The sequence below is a fragment of the Heterodontus francisci genome, chromosome 1, assembly GCF_036365525.1.
Source record: "Heterodontus francisci isolate sHetFra1 chromosome 1, sHetFra1.hap1, whole genome shotgun sequence".
In the NCBI taxonomy this organism is placed as follows: domain Eukaryota; kingdom Metazoa; phylum Chordata; class Chondrichthyes; order Heterodontiformes; family Heterodontidae; genus Heterodontus; species Heterodontus francisci.
This window is the reverse complement of record NC_090371.1, coordinates 126,669,501-126,692,866: the sequence shown is the minus strand read 5'-3', so window position 1 is coordinate 126,692,866 and position 23,366 is coordinate 126,669,501. Positions and strand designations below refer to the sequence as shown.

The following is a 23,366-nucleotide window of genomic DNA, read 5'->3' as shown; positions in this document are numbered from 1 at the left end:
GCTCTGCCCATCTTAGCAGCCCATCTATGCCGTCCTGTAACCTAAGGCTTTCCTCCTCACTTTTTACGACACCGCCAATTTTTATGTCATCTGCGAACTTACTGATCATACCTCTTGTATTCACATCTAAATCATTAATGAACGCTACAAACAGCAAGGGTCCCAGCACCAATCCCTGTGGTACACCACTGGTCACAGGCTTCCACTCGCAAAAACAACCCTCTACCATCACCCTCTGCCTCCTGCCACTAAGCCAATTTTGGTTCCAATTTGCCAAATTGCCCTGGATTCCACGGGCTCTTACCTTCTTAACCAATCTCCCATGCGGGACCTTATCAAAAGCCTTACTGAAGTCCATGTAGACTACAGCGGTTTAGAATGTCAAGGCTCAGTCTGGATCTTTACAGCACAGTGATTATTTGAGGTCAACAAAACACTAAACAGCAGAGCTGGAAAGTTGAAACGAAACACTGAACACCGAAAAATTAGCAGGTCAGTCAGCGTCTATGGACAGAACAGACAAGTTAAAAGGTTTCAGTTGTGGAACTTTCATCAGAACTGGAAAATATTATGAATGAACACCATTAAAAACAGGAACAGGACCAAGGGAAGGGAAAAGAGTAAAACTACACACGAGAGGAGAAATAGAATGGCCTGGAAAGTTCACTAAACCCCTTCCCCTTTGTTCTAGTCCTCCATTTAAATGATGGCCATCTGTAATATCTTCTAGTTCTTACAAAGAATCCATACATGGAAGATATTAACTTGTTCATCATCTCCACAGATGCTGAGTGGCCTTCTACGTGTTTCCAGCATTTTCTAAGACCATTTGAGATCACGTTGATGATACTAAATGGTGTAGAAAGAAACTGAAATGAGGAGATTAAAAAAAACACTGGAAAAAGCAGGTCCATCAGCACCTGTTAAGAGAAGAGAAAAGACAAGTTATGATATTTCAGGTGCAGCCTCTTCAACAGTCTCAGGATATGATGAAAGGTTTACATCCAAGACGTCAACTACTGTCCTATCTCTTTACAGACCCTGGCTGATCTGCTCTGTATTTTCAGCATTTTTGGTTTTCATTTCAGCTTTCCAGCATTTGCAGTTTTTCTTTTTTAGTTTACAACAGGAATGAGGAATTGTACAATAAACGCAAGGTCTGCAGCTCCAATGAAATGATTCCCGGGACATACTAGAGGTGGTAAAGACAGAAATGAGTACAGGCAGAAACAGAGACAGAAATACAGAACATGAGTGTGTGAAAACTGACTGCAGAGAAAGACAATGATAGACAAGGTAAGGAAAAAATGGGGGTGGGGGGCGGTGGTGGGACCAGATGGAACGAAATGACATTTTGTGGTGTACAGCTGCTACTCAGCCTTGCTGTAAGTATAGTTTGTCTGTTCCCAGAGCAAATGGATCCCAAAAAGGACTACTGTCTTTGATAAGGTCAGTGCAAATAATTTTTTAAAAAACTTTGAATCAGACAAACCTTACCCACATCAATCTTGGAAAACAGATGCCTTCTAGAGGAAGTTCAACCACTTGACTTCATCATAAACTATACAAATGTTTTCTGATAATCCAACTAATATTGGCACTAACATTGTAACAAAAATCTAGACTGGATTACATGTTAGTTAGTTCACATTCATTCTAGGAATATAATATGCTGTCATTGCATTCCTCCAGTACATCTAACACCAAGTGGATATTTCCCTGAATAAATACGGTTTTGGTAATTTTGTTTATAGGATGTTGCAATCACAATTGTAATAGTTTTGTAGAAGCATTACTTTACTGTCTAAGTGCAGTGATCACTGACCTTTGCAGGGGTATCCCTGGGGTACCAGTCTCAGGCAGATAATCAGCCAGTGGTGACCAGCTTCCACCAGTGGGAGGAAATGGCAACGGCTCTGCTTTGTTGAGTTCCATCACTTTCAGCCTCCAGTTTGCATAAATGGGCATGGAATCACCTATTAAATACAGTATGCAATAGTGGAGTTAGTACAGCACTTTAAATGGTTGACTAAATTTCGTCCCCATGTGTAAAATGGATATTCCTTGCATTCAGATTCAGGTGCACAATAGAGAAATAGTGTTAAAAGATCAGATAGACTGTGAGTAAAGATGCTTTCTGCTAAAATTTATAATTCTAGAAATATAAATGATGTACTAATACAGTTTCCATGATCATAACCATATTTATTATTTAATATTTAGTCAAGTGCTTCACATTTAACAATGTAATTGCCTGGCAGGCCTACAGGCCAAAAAACATATATGCTTTGAAACTCAAAGGGGTTTCACGCTGATCTAGAAAATGCTTTGCAATATATTTTGGAATTACTGTACGCACTCTTTTCCTCTTCATAGGATCCTCCAGAGCTGCTGCTGTAACGAGATTCTAGCCGGTGATGCTGCCGGTTTAGGTTACTATTCAGCCCACCATAGATATCGAGATGTCCATAACTGTTAAGATAGAAAAAGCAATTAATTTTGACTATGTTGTACATTTATGTGCATATTGTTACGACCAGGTGACCAATATGTCTAGGGATCTTTTGCTGTCTTCACCTAGTCTTATTGTAACAGGGTTTAATTTTAACCACACTGTGTTTTGAGCTCCCCCTTTGTGAATCCCTGTTCACAACTTTCCAATTATAAGGCAAAGAAATGAGCACAAACAGGCTTTCTTTGGTTTAAAGAAGAAAGATGAAATTTATTAAACCTTAAACTTAAATCTAATACGGTTCACGCCTACGGATAAACGATGCGCCCACACTAGCATGCATACGCGATATAAACATGCAGATATGGACAGTAGAAAAGATAAGGAGAACAGTTTGAGGCAATATCTTTTTACTGTTACTCGAGCTCACTGTAGTCCTTGATTGAAGACATGGTCTTCCATTTCGCTGGAGCCCAGTCGTCGTCTTAAAACCTTGTTCACATAGGAAACCTTTCTCTCTTTGAGTTTCACGTGTTTTCACAAAATTCAGTTCCGTGGGAAGAGATGGAGGCAGGCAGACAGGAGAGGAGATGTTCTCAGTCCATGAGCCCACGGCGTTCTGAGTTCAAATCCTTTGTTGGAAGTACAAATTCAAAACTCCAGCCAGCTAGACATGTGACTAAAACTGGTTTGACCACTTTTGTGTATTGGGGAAACAACTGCTGGGTCCCCATTGTTTCAACGTTGTCTGGTACTATGCAAATGTCCTTCCAGTCAGGGCTTGCAATGTTAAGTTTTTGTTCATGTGGCGAAATAATGTGTGCCTCAGTCTTGGCAGATGGGGGGTTTGCATGACAGTATGAATGTAAAACTTGGAAACAAAAGTCTATACAATGTTTTTAATTTTACTATGGTTTGTATATTTCCTCCGCAAATTATTTTAGATGAAAGGTTTTTGTAGAATGGTAACAGCGATGTTCCAACACACTTTACACCAGACTGGATAGAACACAAGTCTGGAGGGCCAATTCCCTAATCAGTAAATGCCTATGGAGCCCATGCCAATCGGGATGGATCAATATTAATGTTCTCTCAAAGGTGTGTAAGCGAGCAGCAACCCGGAAGATACCAGGCAGGCCACTCACAAGTTGTCCCATTTAAGATAAGGCATGTATGTGGCCATTGTAAATTTAAAGGCTCTGCACATCAAAATGAAAGGCACAACAAATAAAAGAGAACATTGATCAATAAGGAAAGCTGGAAAAGCAGCATTTAAGTCAGTCCAGAACATCCATGTGTACCTCTTTACTGAAAGCATTAAGGCATCAATGAGACAAAGGATGTGGAAGTAGCCAAAGAAGTGAGGAAACTTGGGATAAAAAGAAAGAAAATAAAGACTTGCATTTATACTGCACCTTTCACTAGCTCAAGACTTCCCAAAGTACTTAGCAGCCAATGAAGTATTTTTGTAGTGCAGTCACTGTTATTATGTAGGAAATGAGTTAGTCAATTTGCACAGAGCAAGCTCCCAAAAACAGTAATGAAATAAATAGCCAGATCATCTATTGTAGGTGTTGGTTGAGGGATAAATGTAGGCCAGGATACCAGGCAAACTCTCCTGCTCTGCCTCAAAGAAAAAGAGACAAAAGCAGAAGATAAGAGACACTGAGAAATATCAGAGATAGGTAAAACAGTGACACAATCTTCAACTAGTTGTGTGCAACACAAGTGGGCATATTAAGAAAATCTACAAAATTTTCAACAAACTATAACAAAGTTTTTTTGAAACAGGAGTACATACTTCTCATCAAGAGCAGAATCCTTTGCTAGCTTACTGTCCTGATGACCATCATGTCCAGCCACCATTGTATTGCTGCTGGAAGTGGTACCTGCACATAACAGAAATGAATAAAAAATTGAAGGAAACAAGTTGAAAAAGTGCAATTAAACCACAAGATGACAAACGAGAATTTAGAAAAAAAAATAAAAATTCCACTATTAAATTACAAGTGTAAGAAAGAACAAACAAGGCAAGTCCATACATGAGTAAACTTCATGAATGACACACTGGATTTTGTTTCTAAGCAAAATTATAATCAAGTACACTTCTCAACTTTCCTTTGTTGCCTTTGCTAGATATTTCTTTCAGAAGTGTTTTTAATTGGGCTGCAGCCAATTATATGTCACATCAGTATTTTCATTCAACTACACTATTTGCTTTTCCTTGAGAACAATTAAAATTATCCTGAAAAAAACAAACTAGGTTTAAATTTACAAAAAGCAAATCTGACCATCTCAATGTCAATACTCAACTACACATTAAATTTGGAATCTTCTAAACTTTGTAGTACTGATGAGAAACTATCAGTCTGTAGACACAAATACAGAGGGAATTATGTTATTAATGAAACCCTATTGCATAGAAGCAGAGGAATTGCGAGAAGGAAAAAAGACAGGTTCATCAAGTTTAAAAAAAAAATTATTTCATGGGATGCGGTTGTCGCTGGCAAAGCCAGCATTTGTTGCCCATCCCCAATTGCCCTTGAACTGAGTAGCTTGCTAGGCCATTTCAGAGGGCAGTTAAGAGTCAATCACATTGCTGTGGGTCTGGAGTCACATGTAGACCAGATCAGGTAAGGTTGGCAGATTTCCTTCCCTAAAGACATTAGTGAACCAGATGGGTTTTTACGACGATCGATGGGAGTTTCATGGCGCTATGAAACTGAGACTGGGTTTGGAATTTTACGCCACCCCAACGAGCCGGATGGTGGTGGTGGGGGGGGGGCATAAAATGGAGTGGGAGGCTTTCCCGACTCGCTGCTACCTCTGCTCCCCTTTACGTAGGGAGGGGGTAGGGGCGACAAATGGCCCGCCCGCCCCAGGCCACTTAAAGACCACTTAAGGGCCTTCGCCCGCCTCTACGTAGATTTTACGCGGGGCAAGCGGGAGTCCTAGAGCCGGGAAAAGCAGGCAGCTTCCGATCGTCTCGGGAGGGTTGCCTGCTTATCAAGCACAGGGTGCCCAATGGAGGGTCGTCCCCACCACCCCAAGCAGCCCCCCCTTTCCCCCAAACGACTACCCTTGCCTCGCCCAGGCCCAACCGATTATCCATAGCGAGGCAACCAAAATTTACCTGGAATCCCAGCTCCATCTCTTCCGCTGCGCTCGGCTGGGCTGCGGTCCCAGCAGTGGCCACCGCCCCCGGTGGCGCGGCTGGGACTAAGAGCTGCCGGCCCGCTGATTGGCTGGCAGCTCAATGAGGCGGGATTTCCTCCCTCAAGCCGGTGGAAGTCCTGCCTCGGAACAATTAAAGCCTGGGGACCCATAAAATGCAGACAAAGCGGAAGCGGATTTGTCACCGACTTTTCAGTCGATGGCTGGCGCCCGTCCGCCCAACGTGAAATCCTGGCCTAGTTTTCAATTGCAGGTTTTTATTAATTAATTTAATTTACTAATGAATTGATTTTAAATTAAACCAACTGAAGCTAGCATTAGCCGGGGCCTCTGGATTACCAATCCAGTGACATTACCACTACACCACTGTCTTCACCCTAACACTTAGCCTTACAGTATCCTGACAGTTGCGTGACACAATGAAAAGTAAAGAGAAACAGAGATTGTTTCCAACGGCTGAAGGGTTGATAAACCAGACGGCACAGATTTAAGGTGATTGGTCAAAGAACCAGAGGTGACATGAGGAGAAGTTTTTTTTTATGCAACGAGTGGTTAGGATCTGGAATGCACTACCTTCAAAAAGAAATTGGAGAAAAAATTTCAGTGATATGGGGAAAGAGAGGGGGAGTGGGACTAACGGGACTTTTCCTCGTAAGAGCTGGTGCAGACACGATGGATTGAATGACTTCCTTCTGTGCTTACTTTCTACAATTCTATGAATTACTTTTGAAGTGTATAGCTGTTATGTTGGAAATTAGCAGCCAGTTTGCACACAGCGAGGTCCGAGAAGCAGCTCATGAGTAACCCGTTAACTTTTTGGTGGTGTTGATTGACAGATAAATGTTGGCTAAGACACTGGGAGAAGTCTCCTGCTCTTCCTCAAATATTATGGGATCTTTTAGCTCATAGACCTGTATAGTAAGAAGGCACCTTGATTCAAAAGGCAGTACCCCTGGCAACGTAGGATGCTCTCAGTAATGCACTGAAGTGTGATCCTAGGTGGTGAGTTCAATCCCTAGCCGACTGAGTCAATATCTGAAAGTTCAGGGTTAACAGGTAAGGGTGGATCTAAACATAAGTATTTGGGCATTAAACTCAAAAGGATAATTGTCCAGTTTATATGGTTTACTAGTGTTAAATCTCAATATTTGTCCCCCTTCCTTCTTCTGAATTAAGAGTCTGCTGCGGTTAAGGGGTCATTTAAGCCAGCAAAACCTCCATGAGTGTTGCAAACATCAATTCACTTGACTCTCGATAAAGAAGGCGCTACAACAAAACCTACATATTAGGGCATGCTCTGAGAACAAAGCTCTGAATAGGTTGCATTAAGCCACGACAAGAATTTTTTTTAAAGCAGGATCTGGCATTAAGAATTGAATTGGAGCCAGGGAGAAACAGAAGGTTGCTGTTCAAGTTCTTCCAAGAGCTAATAATAGCTCCCTGAGCCTCATTTCAAACCAATAGTTCAGCCACAAGAAAAGGAGAACTAAACACCACATTCTGATGACCTATAACTAAACCCATGTACTTCAACTGAACAACAACAGCTCAAAAATCTTACTCAAACCACTGGTGCAATTACAGTCTGAGGTAAGAGGTTCATGTGTGAGTATACATCTTCCTGATCAAGGTGCTACTTGGATAAATTAACTACATTTCTCGATTCACACTTTACTATAGCCTGCAGAAAATACCAGAGCTTCTGACTAATCATGCTACAAAGCATGGCTTGATAAGTACTTTTAAACTATCCTCCTGAACAAGATGAATCTCTATACACAATTGTATTTAAAAGAAGTCCTGAACTACAAAATTTATTCTATAATCAACTGAGCCAATTCTTCCCATCTTCAAGAAAAACATCTCTCAACAATATTTGATTCAAACTCCCCCACTGAGGAGAGTGGGTCAGGAGAAACATTTGGCACCAATCACAAGAAAGCTTACCAAAGTTTCATAACTGTGGACCTAGGAAAGTTTGCCCTTTTTTTCCCTCTTCCTTTGCTTATAGCACAGTACTCAATGAGACTGAGGAACCTCACTTGAGTTCAGAGAGTATCAAAATTCCTGTCTCCTTAACCTTCCCTTAGCTGAACTAGGGGTGCATACACAGCTATGTACAGACTAAACAAAGAAGAAAGAATCAGTTCTTTCGTGTACAAGTGATCATGGTTTGAGACTTAAACAATATCGTCAACCTCGGTACTCAGCTAAAGTAAAGTTACCTGAGGTGATGGAGGGGATTTTGTAGTTAGAGGTGATGCGGTAGTAAGGTGGGTTGTCCATATGAATGACAGCTGAGCTAACCGGATCAGTCAGTTGCAGTTCTACCACCAGCTCCTCCAACAGCTGCATCGTTTTATCTCTGCCCAGATACACAACCACTTTCTTGATCTGTTTAGGCACACATAAAAACTATTTGAAAACAAGAAAGGAAATCAAGTTTTTCCTGTGATTTTTGCAGACTCCATCATTTTTCTACCTTCTCAGGTGAACCAGATTATTGAAGCCAAGGTGCTACTTCATAGGAATAACATACGTAGTACTATATGAAATTCTTTACTGCCATGACGTCATAAAATCATACTCAATTTAACCATATTACCAGAAACAATGCTGGAATACTTAAATAAAGTTAAAGTAAATTTAAACAATGTTCTATTTGTTATTATTATTAGAATGATCTGCTGTTAGTATTTTAGGACAATTTAGTTTTTCCCTTCCTGTGGAGGCACAGTTTTCACCAGATTCATTAAGTACATTGGGCAGGACATGCTATAGAGCACATGGCCAATACAGTAACAGTGGTGCAGCACTGATAATACCATTACAGACAGAGAAACAGCAGTTAACGTGAATGGAGGCAATGCTTATTCCTTAGTAAAGATGTATACAGTCTCAACAGGCTACTGAGCCGTGCCACTCCTGAGCAGTATAGTTACATTCCAACCTCAATAGTATGAAACTTTCAACTGTAACAGGAAAAAGGAGGATAAAGGTAACGAGAGGAAAATAATTTTTTTTTAAACTGAGAAAGGAAAAGGAAATTACATAAATCAAAAAGAAATACAAAATGGAAACAAAAGTGGGTGACTGTACACCCAACTGGTTAAAAAAATTTCAAGGTTGCATTCAATTTGTAGTATAGTGTTGCAGTTGATTACTTACTCCCAGTCTCTTTTTGAATAACCTGTTCCCTGGGTTCTTCTCCCCCAATTATCATTTACATGTTTTTTTCCCCTCAGTTTGCATTTTCAAGTACAAATGACGAGTTTCCCAGTAAAAGTATTTACAATTACGTCCATCATTCAAATTTTTATATTCTATTATTGCTGACAGTTTTGTCAAAGAACAAAGAAAATTACAGCACAGGAACAGGCCCTTCGGCCCTCCAAGCCTGCGCCGATCCAGATCCTCTATCTAAACATGTCGCCTATTTTCTAAGGGTCTGTATCTCTTTGCTTCCTGCCCATTCATGTATCTGTCTAGATACATCTTAAAAGACGCTATCGTGCCCGTGTCTACCACCTCCGCTGGCAACGCGTTCCAGGCACCCACCACCCTCTGCGTAAAGAACTTTCCACGCATATCCCCCCTAAACTTTTCCCCTCTCACTTTGAACTCGTGACCCCTAGTAATTGAATCCCCCACTCTGGGAAAAAGCTTCTTGCTATCCATCCTGTCTATACCTCTCATGATTTTGTACACCTCAATCAGGTCCCCCCTCAACCTCCGTCTTTCTAATGAAAATAATCCTAATCTGCTCAACCTCTCTTCATAGCTAGCGCCCTCCACACCAGGCAACATCCTGGTGAACCTCCTCTGCACCCTCTCCAAAGCATCCACATCCTTTTGGTAATGCGGCGACCAGAACTGCACGCAGTATTCCAAATGTGGCCGAACCAAACTCTTATACAACTGTAACATGACCTGCCAACCCTTGTACTCAATACCCCGTCCGATGAAGGAAAGCATGCCGTATGCCTTCTTGACCACTCTATTGACCTGCGTTGCCACCTTCAGGGAACAATGGACCTGAAAACCCAAATCTCTCTGTACATCAATTTTCCCCAGGACTTTTCCATTTACTGTATAATTCACTTTTGAATTGGATCTTCCAAAATGCATCACCTCGCATTTGCCCTGATTGAACTCCATCTGCCATTTCTCTGCCCAACTCTCCAATCTATTTATATTCTGCTGTATTCTCTGACAGTCCCCTTCACTATCTGCTACTCCACCAATCTTAGTGTCGTCTGCAAACTTGCTAATCAGACCACCTATACTTTCCTCCAAATCATTTATGTATATCACAAACAACAGTGGTCCCAGCACGGATCCCTGTGGAACACCACTGGTCACACGTCTCCATTTTGAGAAACTCCCTTCCACTGCTACTCTCTGTCTCCTGTTGCCCAGCCAGTTCTTTATCCATCAAGCTAGTACACCCTGGACCCCATGCGACTTCACTTTCTCCATCAGCCTACCATGGGAAACCTTATCAAACGCCTTACAGAAGTCCATGTATACGACATCTACAGCCCTTCCCTCATCAATCAACTTTGTCACTTCCTCAAAGAATTCTATTAAGTTGGTAAGACATGACCTTCCCTGCACAAAACCATGTTGCCTATCACTGATAAGCCCATTTTCTTCCAAATGGGAATAGATCCTATCCCTCAGTATCTTCTCCAGCAGCTTCCCTACCACTGACGTCAGGCTCACCGGTCTATAATTACCTGGATTTTCCCTGCTACCCTTCTTAAACAAGGGGACAACATTAGCAATTCTCCAGTCCTCCGGGACCTCACCCGTGTTTAAGGATGCTGCAAAGATATCTGTTAAGGCCCCAGCTATTTCCTCTCTCGCTTCCCACAGTAACCTGGGATAGATCCCATCCGGACCTGGGGACTTGTCCACCTTAATGCCTTTTAGAATACCCAACACTTCCTCCCTCCTTATGCCGACTTGACCTAGAGTAATCAAACATCTGTCCCTAACCTCAACATCCGTCATGTCCCTCTCCTCGGTGAATACCGATGCAAAGTACTCGTTTAGAATCTCACCCATTTTCTCTGACTCCACGCATAACTTTCCTCCTTTGTCCTTGAGTGGGCCAATCCTTTCTCTAGTTACCCTCTTGCTCCTTATATATGAATAAAAGGCTTTGGGATTTTCCTTAACCCTGTTTCCTCGTTTCAGATTGGTCCTACATTCCCGATATTCTTTCAAAGCTTCGTCTTTCTTCAGCCTCCTAGACCTTATGTATGCTTCCTTTTTCCTCTTAGCTAGTCTCACAATTTCACCTGTCATCCATGGTTCCCTAATCTTGCCAGTTCTATCCCTCATTTTCACAGGAACATGTCTCTCCTGCACGCTAATCAACCTCTCTTTAAAAGCCTCCCACATATCAAATGTGGATTTACCTTCAAACAGCTGCTCCCAATCTACATTCCCCAGCTCCTGCCGAATTTTGGTATAGTTGGCCTTCCCCCAATTTAGCACTCTTCCTTTGGGACCACTCTCGTCTTTGTCCATGAGTATTCTAAAACTTACGGAATTGTGATCACTATTCCCAAAGTAGTCCCCTGCTGAAACTTCAACCACCTGGCCGGGCTCATTCCCCAACACCAGGTCCAGTATGGCCCCTTCCCGAGTTGGACTATTTACATACTGCTCTAGAAAACCCTCCTGGATGCTCCTTACAAATTCTGCTCCATCTGGACCTCTGACACTAAGTGAATCCCAGTCAATGTTGGGAAAATTAAAATCTCCTATCACCACCACCCTGTTGCTCCTACATCTTTCCATAATCTGTTTACATATTTGTACCTCTATCTCACGCTCGCTGTTGGGAGGCCTGTAGTACAGCCCCAACATTGTTACCGCACCCTTCCTATTTCTGAGTTCTGCCCATATTGCCTCACAGCTCGAGTCCTCCATAGTGCCCTCCTTCAGCACAGCTGTGATATCCTCTTTGACCAGTACTGCAACTCCTCCACCCCTTTTACCTCCCTCTCTATCCCGCCTGAAGCATCGATATCCTGGGATATTTAGTTGCCAATCATGCCCTTCCCTCAACCAAGTCTCAGTAATAGCAATAACATCATACTCCCAGGTACTAATCCAGGCCCTAAGTTCATCTGCCTTACCTACTACACTTCTTGCATTAAAACAAATGCACCTCAGACCACCAGTCCCTTTGCGTTCATCATCTGCTCCCTGTCTACTTTTTTCCTTAGTCACGCTGACTTCATTATCTAGTTCCTTACAGGCTTTAGTTACTACCTCCTTACTGTCCACTGACCTCCTCATTTGGTTCCCATCCCCGTGCCACATTAGTTTAAACCCTCCCCAACAGCGTTCGCAAAAGCATCCCCAAGGACATTGGTTCCAGTCCGGCCCAGGTGTCGACCGTCCAATTTGTAATAGTCCCACCTCCCCCAGAACCGGTCCCAATGTCCCAAAAATCTGAACCCCTCCCTCCTGCACCATCTCTCAAGCCACGCATTCATCCTGACTATTCTTTCATTTCTACTCTGACTATCACGTGGCACTGGTAGCAATCCTGAGATTACTACCTCTGAGGTCCTACTTTTTAACTTGGCTCCTAACTCCCTAAATTCTGCTTGTAGGACCTCATCCCGTTTTTTACCTATATCATTGGTGCCTATGTGCACAACAACAACTGGCTGTTCACCCTCCCCTTTCAGAATGTTCTGCAGCCGATCTGAGACATCCCTGACCCGTGCACCTGGGAGGCAACATACCATTCGGGAGTCTCGTTTTCGACCACAGAACCGCCTATCTACTCCCCTTACAATCAAATCCCCGATGACTATAGCCCTTCCACTCTTTTTCCCGCCCTTCCGAACAGCAGAGCCAGCCACGGTGCCATGACCCTGGCTACTGCTGCCTTCCCCTGGTGAGCCATCTCCCTCAACAGTATCCAAAACGGTATACCTGTTTTGGAGGGAGATGACCGCAGGGGACACCTGCGATGCCTTCCTGCTCTTTCTCTGCCTTGTTATAATGGATGGTTATCTTTAATTATGCTTGATGAAAAAGTTGAAGAAAGAAAATGAGTAAAGGTGATGCAACACATTGTGCGAAATAATCAAGTGTGGTTTGTGTTGTGGGGAGCCGAAGAAGCAGTCAGGAGCTTCACCACACAAATAAAAAAACAAGCTTAGGATGTCCCAAAACACTTTATAGCCCTTAAGTATTTTTTTTGAAGTGTCGTCAGTGCTGTGACGTAGAAAATGTTGCAGCCAATTTGCACACTAGGTCCCAACAACAGCAATGAGATAATGACCAGATAATCTGCTTTAGTGATATTGGTTGATGGGTAAATATTGGCCAGGACACAGAGAGAAAGTGTCTCTTTTTCTTCTAAAAGTGGTAAAAGATCTTTTACCTGAGAGGGCAGACAGGGCCTGGAAAATTCCTCTGGGAGACGCCCACGACTCCCGACGTTGAGAAGGCTCTGCCGCATTTTACCGGTGATGGTGAGGCCTCGGCGCGGCCCTTTGGTGGCGAGGCCTTCACTTGTGCTGCTAGATCTATGCAAATAAATGTAAATAAACATACCTAGACCGGGCGGCCATCTCACGCTGATATTCCGGCCAGTGACCGGAAGTCTTGCCTTCCGATCTCTGTTAGGGGATTCAAGGTGAGACACTGGTCAGGAGGGGGGAGGAGTTTAATTTTCAAGTCCTGGGGGGCGGGGGGGAGAATGGAGGAAACTCACTCCATTGGCTGGGGGGATGGTGGGAAGGGCTTGAAGAGTAAAAGTAACTAGGTTTTGATCACCTGGTTCATGGTTTGTATTAATTTTCTAGAGGTAAATTTTAATTTGGAAATTGAATTTTTTTTAATGCAAGTCAAATGAAAACAGCTGGCTTGAGAAGCTGACAAACAAACCTGGGGTGGTTATAAATCAAAGGGTATCCCATGTTTATTTAGTAAGGGCATATTGCGAAGTGTAAAGACCCTACACAAAGGGAACCCCTCTTAACTTGTTGATAGAGACGGTGTGTCTGTTTTGAGGCAGGCCTGTGCTCAAGCTGGGAAAACCAGATTTGTGACGTGTTGAAGGTGAACTGGAGGATTTGCCTGGCTGAAGCTAGAGGGAGAATTCCCAGGAAATCTAAAACCTCGAAAGACAGCTGAGAAACTAAGGAAATTAAAGTGAATTCCTAAGAGCTATGGTACACCTTGGATTGATCCCAGCAAAAATAAACAAACTGCCATGATCCTGTAACATATAGAGAAAATTCTTGGGGTGGAAGTAACAGTTAAACGAGGGTGTTCTGTTGAGATTGAGTTTAAAGTATTCATCTTCATGTTCTCATAGGATCGTAGGAAATAGGAGCAGGAGTAGGCCATTCAGCCCGTCGAGCCTGTTCCGCCATTCAAACATCATGGCTGATCATCTACCTCTACGCTATTTTCCCCCCACATCCCTTGATGTCGTTCGGATCCAGAAATATATCGATTTCTGTCTTGAACATGCTCAATGATTGAGCTTCTACAGCCCTCTGTGGTAAAGAATTCCACAGATTCACCACTCGGAGTAAAGAAATTTCTCCTCATCTCAGTTTTAAATGCCCTGTCACTTATTCTGAGACTGTGTCCCCTTTTTCTGGACTCACCCACCAGAGGAAACATCCTATCCACATCTATCCTGTCATGCACTGTAAGAATTTTGTAAGTTTCAATGAGATCATCTTTCATTCTTCTAGACAATACAGGTCCAGTTTCTTCAATCTCTCTTCATAAGACAATCCTGCCATTCCAGGGATTAGTCTGGTGAACCACCGTTGTGCCCCCTCTATGGCAAGTATATCCTTCCTTAGATAAGGAGACCAAAACTGTACACAATACTCCAGCCATGGTCTCACCAAGGCTTTATACAATTGCAGCAAGACATCTGTCTTCAAATCCCCTTGCAATGAAGGCCAACATACCATTTGCCTTCCTAATTTTTGCCTGCTGCACCTGCATACTAGCTTTTAGTGACTCATGAACAAGGACACCCAGGTCCCTTTGGACATCAACACTCCCAAACCTCTCACCATTTAAGAAATACTCTGCCTTTCTGTTTTTCCTACCAAAGTGAATCATTTCACATTTATTCACATTATATTTCATCAGCCATGTTCTTGCCCACTTAGCCTGTCCAAATCCCCTTGAAGCCTCCTTGCATCCTCCTCACAACTTACATTCCCATCTAGTTTTGTGTTATCAGCAAATCGGGAAATATTACATTTGGTCCCCACATCCAAATCATTTATATAGATTGTGAACAGCTGTGGCCCAAGCACTGATCTTTGTGGTACCCTACCAGTAACAACCTGCCAACCTGAGAATGGCCCATTTATTCCTACTCTCTGCTTGCTGTCTGCTAACCAATTCTCAATCCATAGCAGTATATTTCCCCCAATCCCATGTGCTCTAATTTTGTTTACTAACCTCCTGTGTGGGACCTTATCAAAAGCCTTCTGAAAATCCAAATACACCACACCCATTGGTTTTCCTTCTTCTATGCTACGAGTAACATCCTCACACATCCGGCGCAGTGGTTAGCACCGCAGGCTCACAGCTCCAGCGACCCGGGTTCAATTCTGGGTACTGCCTGTGTGGAGTTTGCAAGTTCTCCCTGTGTCTGCGTGGGTTTTCTCCGGGTGCTCTGGTTTCCTCCCACAAGCCAAAAGACTTGCAGATTGGTAGGTAAATTGGCCATTATAAATTGCTCCTAGTATAGGTAGGTGGCAGGGAAATATAGGAACAGGTGGGGATGTGGTAGGAATATGGGATTAGTGTAGGATTAGTATAAATGGGTGGTTGATGGTTGGCACAGACTCGGTGGGCCGAAGGGCCTGTTTCAGTGCTGTATCTCTAAAAAAAAACTCCAACAGGTTTGTCAAACATGATTTATTTCCCTTTCACAAATCCATGTTGACTCTGCCCAATCATATTATTTTCCAAGTGTCCAGTTATCTCATTCTTTATAATAGATCCTAACATTTTCCCTCCTACTGACGTCAAACTAACAGGTCTATAGTTCTCTGTTTTCTCTCTCCCTCCTTTCTTAAATAGTGGGGTTACATTTGGTACTTTCTAGTCTGCAGGAACCCTTCCAGAATCTATAGAATTTTGAAAGATAGCCACCAATGAATCCACTATCACTATAGCCACCTCCTTCAACACTCTGGGATGTAGCTGAGCTGGTCCAGGGGATTTATCAACTTTCAATCCAATTAATTTTTCGAGTACTACCTCTTTATTGATACTAGATTCTTTCAGTTCCTCATTTTTACAAGTCCCTTGGTTCCCTAGTATTTGTGGGAGATTTTTTGTGTCTTTCTCTGTGAAGACAGATACAAGTTAATTGTTTAGTACCTACACAATTTCCTCATTCTCCACCCAAACTCTCCTGTCTCCATCTGCAATGGACCAACATTTGTCTTTGCTAATCTTTTCCTTTTCACATACCTAAAGAAGCTTTTACAGTCCTCCTTCATGTTTCTAGCTAGCTTGCATTCATAATCCCTTTTCCCTTTCTTTATAAGTTACTTGGTCCTCCTTTGTTGGATTCTAAATTGCTCCCAATCCTCGGGCCTACCACTTTTTCTGGTGACCTAATGAAATCTTTAACTTCTTTTGTTAGCCACGTTTGATTCACCTTTCCTATTGGTTTTTGTATCTTAAGGAATGTGTTCTGTCAAGTTTCTGAGTTTAACAAATGTGTTCAAGTTGTAGTGTTAAGTTAGTAGTGTTTTGCTTTGTTTAACTCTTGTACAGTAAAGAAATTGTTTAACACGTGAAATCTTGTGACGCATTTCCTTCAGAAATAACTGCGAATTCGACTTTCTCTTTTTAAATATTAACCGTGCATAACGTGATTGTAACACAATTAACACATGAAAACTTGAGGTAAAAATGTACGAGGAAAGGAAAAGAGAATCTAACCCCCTAAACACAAATAAGGATGCACATTTCTATGTTTCTGATACCCTTTAAAAAGGGTACAAAGCTGAATATGTACAATAAAACCACTTCACCGTGGCAAAAAAATATATAAGACAGTAGTTACGGATGGCACAACTGAAAATAACAGGAACTAACTGTAGACCCAGTAAAAACACATATAGTAAAAACACATAAGAACTCAGTTGAAATAAAGGGGTTAGTCACACAACAATGAACAGTGTGTTAAAGAATAGGGGGGCTGGGTAGAAAGGGGCCACAGCACACAGATGGCTGAGGAATTGTAGACAGTATAGAAAAGACATGGTGATGCTCCCAGACACTGTCCTTGCACGTAGCAGATAAAGGAGTCATCATGGACACAAGATATGATTAGACTCATAGTAAACAATGGGAAACTGTAAAGTGTTGACCAGGTTCTCACTGAGCCAAATAAGGAATTACCATTATGTCATTATACCAGACCCCTATGAGTCAGTAAGAGGGGAGGGTCTTGGAAACAAGATTTAACCCTTGACTGAAACTGGGGAAGGCACGAGAACCCCAGGGAAGAACACTCGAGAAGATACCCCTGAGCCAAGGACTCAGAGAACAGAAGAGCAGCCGCAAGTTCAAGACTAATCACCTCATGCCTTGACGGGTAGTATACTGTGCAAGTTGTGAGAGCTTGTACTTTGATGATTCTGGATACTGTGAAAGTAGTGAGAGCTTGTACTTGATGATTTAGTGTGTGAATAAAATATTGATATACCTTTCACCAATCAGCTTCCGCAGATTCTTTAAGAGTAAGTGCGGATTAGGCACAACATAACCATTTATTCTGGAATCAAAACACAATAAACAAATTCTACCTCCGATTTCTATTTTCAGCAGTGCATAGCATTTAACTTACATACGGCAGGAGGCTGGGCTCACTTGTCACACCACACATGCTGATGAGAAAGTGCAGAATTATTTTCAGGTTTTTGGGCCAGCTGTCTGCTAGTGTTGTCCATACACTTTCTATCTCTGACCATGCAAGCTCATCACCATACTGCACAGAAAAGAAAATGTAAATTACAAGCAACTTAAAAATAACACAACCTTGACACCTCATCATTTTAAACAAAAACTCTGGCAAGATTTTCACGTTTGACTCTGGGAATCATGTGCACTTTCTAGATTTTACTGTCAAAACTGACACACATTAAAAACATAGTTTGCATCGCTATGGCAGTATTTTCCTCATCGCAAGGAAATTTCAACATCAATAGCTGGCCAAATCAGAAACTTGCACTATTAAATTTAGTGGTGCAAAAAGTTCTAGTTTTAGAATATCCCTTTTCAGTTTCAGCAAACATTATGTATATGTGAAAGTATTATTTCATGCATTATTGCTCTGAGGTTATTGGCGTATTATATATTTTTACGGTTAAGAGAAACCCAAATTCAAGCAGACCTCTCCCCCAATGCTCAGTCTCCAGGTTTGATGTAATGACTGAAGGAATTGTGAGCCTTTTATACCTGGCACTGTATCTCACACTGTCTTGGAAACAGTGAAGGATGTAAAAGGTGCACTGCTTAGTCTGTCTGCAGAGTTCTGTTACCAAGACAAATAATAAATTCAAATACCCGATGAAAATTTCAAAATCAGTTTACGCCGTATGCAAAAATCAGGATTTTTTTAACGCAATAAACCTTTAACGTGCATTTGTTATGAATACTGGACCTTGTAACATGATTATATTTTTTAAAATTGTGATTTTTGAAAGTTCAAGATGGAGTCTGGAAGGTCAGGTGACCTCACCTCCACTCTGTGAAAGGTTACCAAGACAACCGAGAACACAGATCAAAGACTTTCTTCTGAAAACAGAGACTGCAGGACTAACACCTGAAGAACAATGGGTTTTGTCCTCCCAGATTTTCAGGTTTTTAAACAAGGAGTCAGTAATTCAGAAGATGTTAATATACCAGGCAGCCATTAGCACTTGGGAACAATGGAAAGACCCAAGAGGATCTGAGAAACCAGACTTCTGGACTCTGTATTTTGGAGCAGAACAGTAAGTACTAACTTCTGAGTCCAGATAAATTTAACAGACTTTCTGAAGGCAAACAGGCCGAGAGAGAGAGAGAGAGAGAGAGAGAGAGACAAAGAGAGAGAGAGAGAGAGAGAGAGAGAGAGAGAGAGAGAGAAGACACCTGCTTTAAGAAGCTTGTTACAGTAAATGCCTACAAAGATTTGAACCAGTTTTGAAAATTGAAGCTTGTGGAAAAGTAGACCAGCAGGATCGCCTTAATCACAGACTTCCAGGTTGGAAATGCTCAAAGAAGTGAGTGAAGGGAGCATTGGTTTTTGAAATAGTCTGGGACATCCAACCCATTGCAACTGGGAGAAGTTTGGGACTTTTAACTGCAACAGATTTTGTCATCAAAAAGGACTCTAAGGTACAAGTGTGGTGTGACTTTTTTAAGCATTTTTTAAAATAAGTACAGAAAATACCTTTTATGGTAATTTGGGAAATCAGCTATGTACTATTCAGTTAATTGCGTATTTCTTTTCGTTTAGTTAAAAGTCTTAAAACGTGAAATCTTGACGTGTAATTCTTGAAATTGGTCTGGGGATTCATTTCTCATACTTTTCACGTGAACGATCGCACTGAGGTCGCAATATAACTGATTTCCTAGTGTGCCTCGAAACATTTTTCATGATATTGCAAGTTTGCTTTAGAATGAGAACAGAAACCTATGAGAACACACTTACTTTTGCTGTCATATACATCAGGTTATTTAGCACCATGATAGTAGCCTGCGGAGATCCCCAACCTTCCCCCCTGAGCCAACGTCTGCTGTTTGTCATCATCTCCCTGTCCTTCATATAGACTGCATCAGATTCATCCATCGGCTTTGTTGAAGGCAAGGGTTTGAAATCGACCAGTTCAATGTTATTCATCCAGGGCAGAAGGTAGTGCAGCATCACTTGCCGACCAGCAGGGTGCGCTGTTTGTATTCTGTGACTTACTTCTGTAAAGATTAAAACCGCAATACTATAAAATCAAATGCACAGCTTGCGGCAATATCTGGAGGCTCAAAATTACTTTATAAACCATTTTAGAAACAAGCCTAACATCACACTAAAAAGGAATAGCGAAAAATAAAATCATGCCTCGAAGGAATAACAAGTATGATCAGAGAACAAATTAACCTACACATTTTTTGGACAACTGACACAAAATGTCATAACATCAAAAATCTATCACATTGAATTGGTTACCCAATACTGGCAAAGCAAGCGTTTTATTAAATCCTGGCAGCTGGTGGAGTTTAAATTCAATGAATTAATTAAAAGCTGGAATTGAAAGCTAGTCAGCAATACTAACCATGAAACAACCATCGATTGTTGTAAAAACCCATCTGGTTCACTAATGTCCTTTAGGGAAGGAAATTTGCCGTCCTTACCTGGTCTGGCTTACATGTGACTCCAGACCCACAGCAATGTGGTCGACTATTAACTGCCCTCTGAAACGGTCGAGCAAGCCATTCAGTTGTACAAAACTGCTTCACAAAATTCAAGAAGGAATAAAACATTCGGCATCAACCTAGACACTGGGAACGACAACGACAAACACAGCCCTGCAAAGTTCTCCTTACTAATATCTGGGGGCTTGTGCCAAAATTGGGAGAGCTGTCCCACAGACTAGTCAAGCAACAGCCTGGCAAAGTCATATTCAAGGAAACATAACTTACATCCAATGTCCCAGACATCAACATCACCATTCCTGGGTATGCCCTGTCCCACCAGCAGGACAGACCCACCAGAGGTGGCGGCACAGTGGTAAACAGTAGAGGGGGATTTGCCCTGGGAGTCCTCAGCATCGACTCTGGACCCCATGATGTCTCATGGCATCAGGTCAAACATAGGCAACGAAACTTCCTGCTGATTACCACCTACTGCCCTCCCTCAGCGGATAAACCAGTACTCCTCCATGTTGAACACCACTTGGAAGAAGCACCAAGGGTAGCAAGGACACAGAATGTACTCTGGGTGGGGGACATCAATGTCCATCACCAAGAGTGGCTCAGTAGTGCCACTACTGACTAAGCGGGCTGAGTCCTGAACGACATATCTGCCAGACTGGGTCTGCAGCAGGTGGTGAGGGAACCAAGCGGGAAAAACCTACTACCTTATCCTCACCAATCTACCTGTCACAGATGCATCTGTCCGTGACAGTACTGGTAGGAGTAGGAGTGACCATCATACAATCCTTGTGAAAATGAAGTCCTGTCTTCATACTGAAGATACCGCCCATTGTGTTGTGTGGCACAACCACTGTGCTGAATGGAATAAATTCAGAACAGATCTGGAAGCTCAAAAATGGGCATCCATGAGACGCTGTGGACCATGATCAGCAGCGGAATTGCATGCAACCACATTCTGTAAACTCATAGCCTGGCATATCCCTCACTCTACCATTACCATCAAACCAGTGGATCAACCCTGGTTCAATGAGGAATGCAGGAGAGCATGCCAGGAGCAGCACCAGGCATACCTGAAAATGAGGTGTCATCCCGGTGAAGCTACAACACAGAACTACTGGCATGCCAAACAGCAGAAGCAGCATGCAAGAGACAGAGCCAAACAATCCCACAACCAATGGATCAGATCAAAGCTCTGCTGTCCTACCACATCCAGTCGTGAATGGTGGTGGACAATTAAACAACTAACAGGAGGAGGAGGCTTCACAAATATCCCCATCCTCAATGATGGGTGAGCCCAGCACATCAGTGCCTAAGACAAGGCTGAAGCATTTTCATCCATCTTCAGCCAGAAGTACCGAGTGAATTATCCATCTCGGCCTCCTCCCGATGTCCCCAGCATCACAGATGCCAGTCTTGAGTCAATCCGATTCACTCCACATGATATCAAGACATGGCTGAAGGCACTGGATACTGCAAAGGCTCTGGATCCTGACAACATCTTGGCTGTAGTACTGATGACTTGTGCTGCAGAACTAGCTGCAGAACAAGCCAAGCTATTCCAGTAGAGCCAGAACACTGGCATCTACCCCGACAATGTGGAAAGTTGCCCAAGTATGTCCTATCCACAAAAAGCAAGACAAATCCAATTCGGCCAATTACCGCCCCATCAGTCTATTCTCGATCATCAGCAAAGTAATGGAAGGTGTCATCGACAGTGCCATCAAACAGCACTTATATAGCAATAACCATCTCACCTATGCTCAGTTTTTGTTCAGCCAGGGCCACTCGGCTCCTGACCACATTACAGCCTGGTCCAAACATGGACAAAACAGCTGAACTCAAGAAGTGAGGTGAGGGTGATTGCCCTTGATATCAAGGCAGTTTTGATCCAGTGTGGCATCAAGGAGCATTAGCCAAAATGAAGTCAATGGGAATAAAGGGAAAAAATCTCCACTGGTTGGAGTGATACCTCGCACAAAGGAAAATGGCTGTGATTGTTGGAAGACAATCATCTCAGCCCCAGGGCATTGCTGCAGGAATTCCTCAAGGTAGTGTCCTAGGCCCAACCTTCAGCTGTTTCACCAATGATCTTCACCATCATAAGGTCAGAAGTGGGGATATTCACTGATGATTGTATGATGTTCAGTACTATTTGCCACTCCTCGGATACTGAAGCAGCCTGTGTCCACATGCAGAAAGACCTGGACAACATTCAGGCTTGGGCTGATAATGGCAAGTAACATTCACGCCACACAAGTGCCAGGCAATGATGATCTCCAATAAGAGAGAATCTAACCATCTCCCCTTGACATTCAATGGTATTACCATCGCTGAATCCCCCCACTATCAACATCCTGGGGGTTACCATTGACCAGAAACTGAACTGGAGCAGCCAGATAAATACTGTAACTACAAGAGCACGTCAGAGGCTGGAAATTCTGTGGCGAGTAACTCACCTCCTGACTCCCCAAAGCCTGTCCATCATCTACAAGGCACAAGTCAGGAGCGTGATGGAATACTCTCCACTTGCCTGGATGAGTGTGGCTCCAGCAACACTCAGGAAGCTCGACAACATCCGCAACAAAGCAGACCTCTTGATCGGCACCCCAGCCACCTCCGACACACAGTGGCAGCAGCGTGTACCATTTACAAGATGCACTGCAGCAACTCACCATGCCTTCTATGACCTTCCAAACCCACGACCTCTTTCACCTGGAGGAACAAGGACAGCAGACACATGGGAACTCCATCACCTGCAAGTTCCCCTCCAAGTCACATACCATCCTAACTTGAAAATATATCACCGTTCTTTTGTTGTCACTGGATCAAAATCCTGGAACTCCCTCCTTAACTGCACTGTGGGTGTACCTGCACCAGCGGTTCAAGAAGGCAGCTCACCACCACCTTCTCAAGGGCAATTAGGGATGGGCAATAAATGCTGTCCTAGCTAGTGACACCCACATCCCATGAAAAGAATAAAAAAAGAGTACTGATGAAGTACACCATAGACAAAATACGCAAAGAATGGTACTTAACAGGAAAGGAAACGACTGGGTATTATTTATTTACTCTGCACATCCAATGGGCAGCATGCTCCCCCTGGGTCAGAGCTGCTCTCAGGATAGTCTGAAGCTGTTCTAGACCCGAGTTAGTCACATTGCAGAACAGACCCTGACTTTTCAGGCTGCCTTAAGAGAAAGAATTTTACATTTATCTTTTGGACTCCCTTTTATGATTTGCCTCTTTTACATTATCTATGAATATTTTACACAGCCTTCTTTATGATCCAGTT

At 42.7% G+C, this 23,366-nt stretch overlaps 1 protein-coding gene across 12 annotated transcripts in view; it reads right to left on the bottom strand.

The window, feature by feature from the left end:
• fryl (furry homolog, like) overlaps positions 1-23,366 on the bottom strand; it is a 655,772-nt gene that overhangs the window by 163,088 nt on the left and 469,318 nt on the right. For all 12 annotated transcript variants that reach the window (XM_068035582.1, XM_068035639.1, XM_068035630.1 and 9 more), the window contains 6 exons: positions 19,359-19,618; positions 17,511-17,651; positions 7,852-8,020; positions 4,254-4,341; positions 2,360-2,472; positions 1,826-1,976 (listed from right to left, as the gene is read on the bottom strand). In XM_068035582.1, coding sequence (XP_067891683.1) covers positions 1,826-1,976; positions 2,360-2,472; positions 4,254-4,341; positions 7,852-8,020; positions 17,511-17,651; positions 19,359-19,618 — 922 coding nt within the window. The remainder of the gene's footprint in view (positions 1-1,825; positions 1,977-2,359; positions 2,473-4,253; positions 4,342-7,851; positions 8,021-17,510; positions 17,652-19,358; positions 19,619-23,366) is intronic.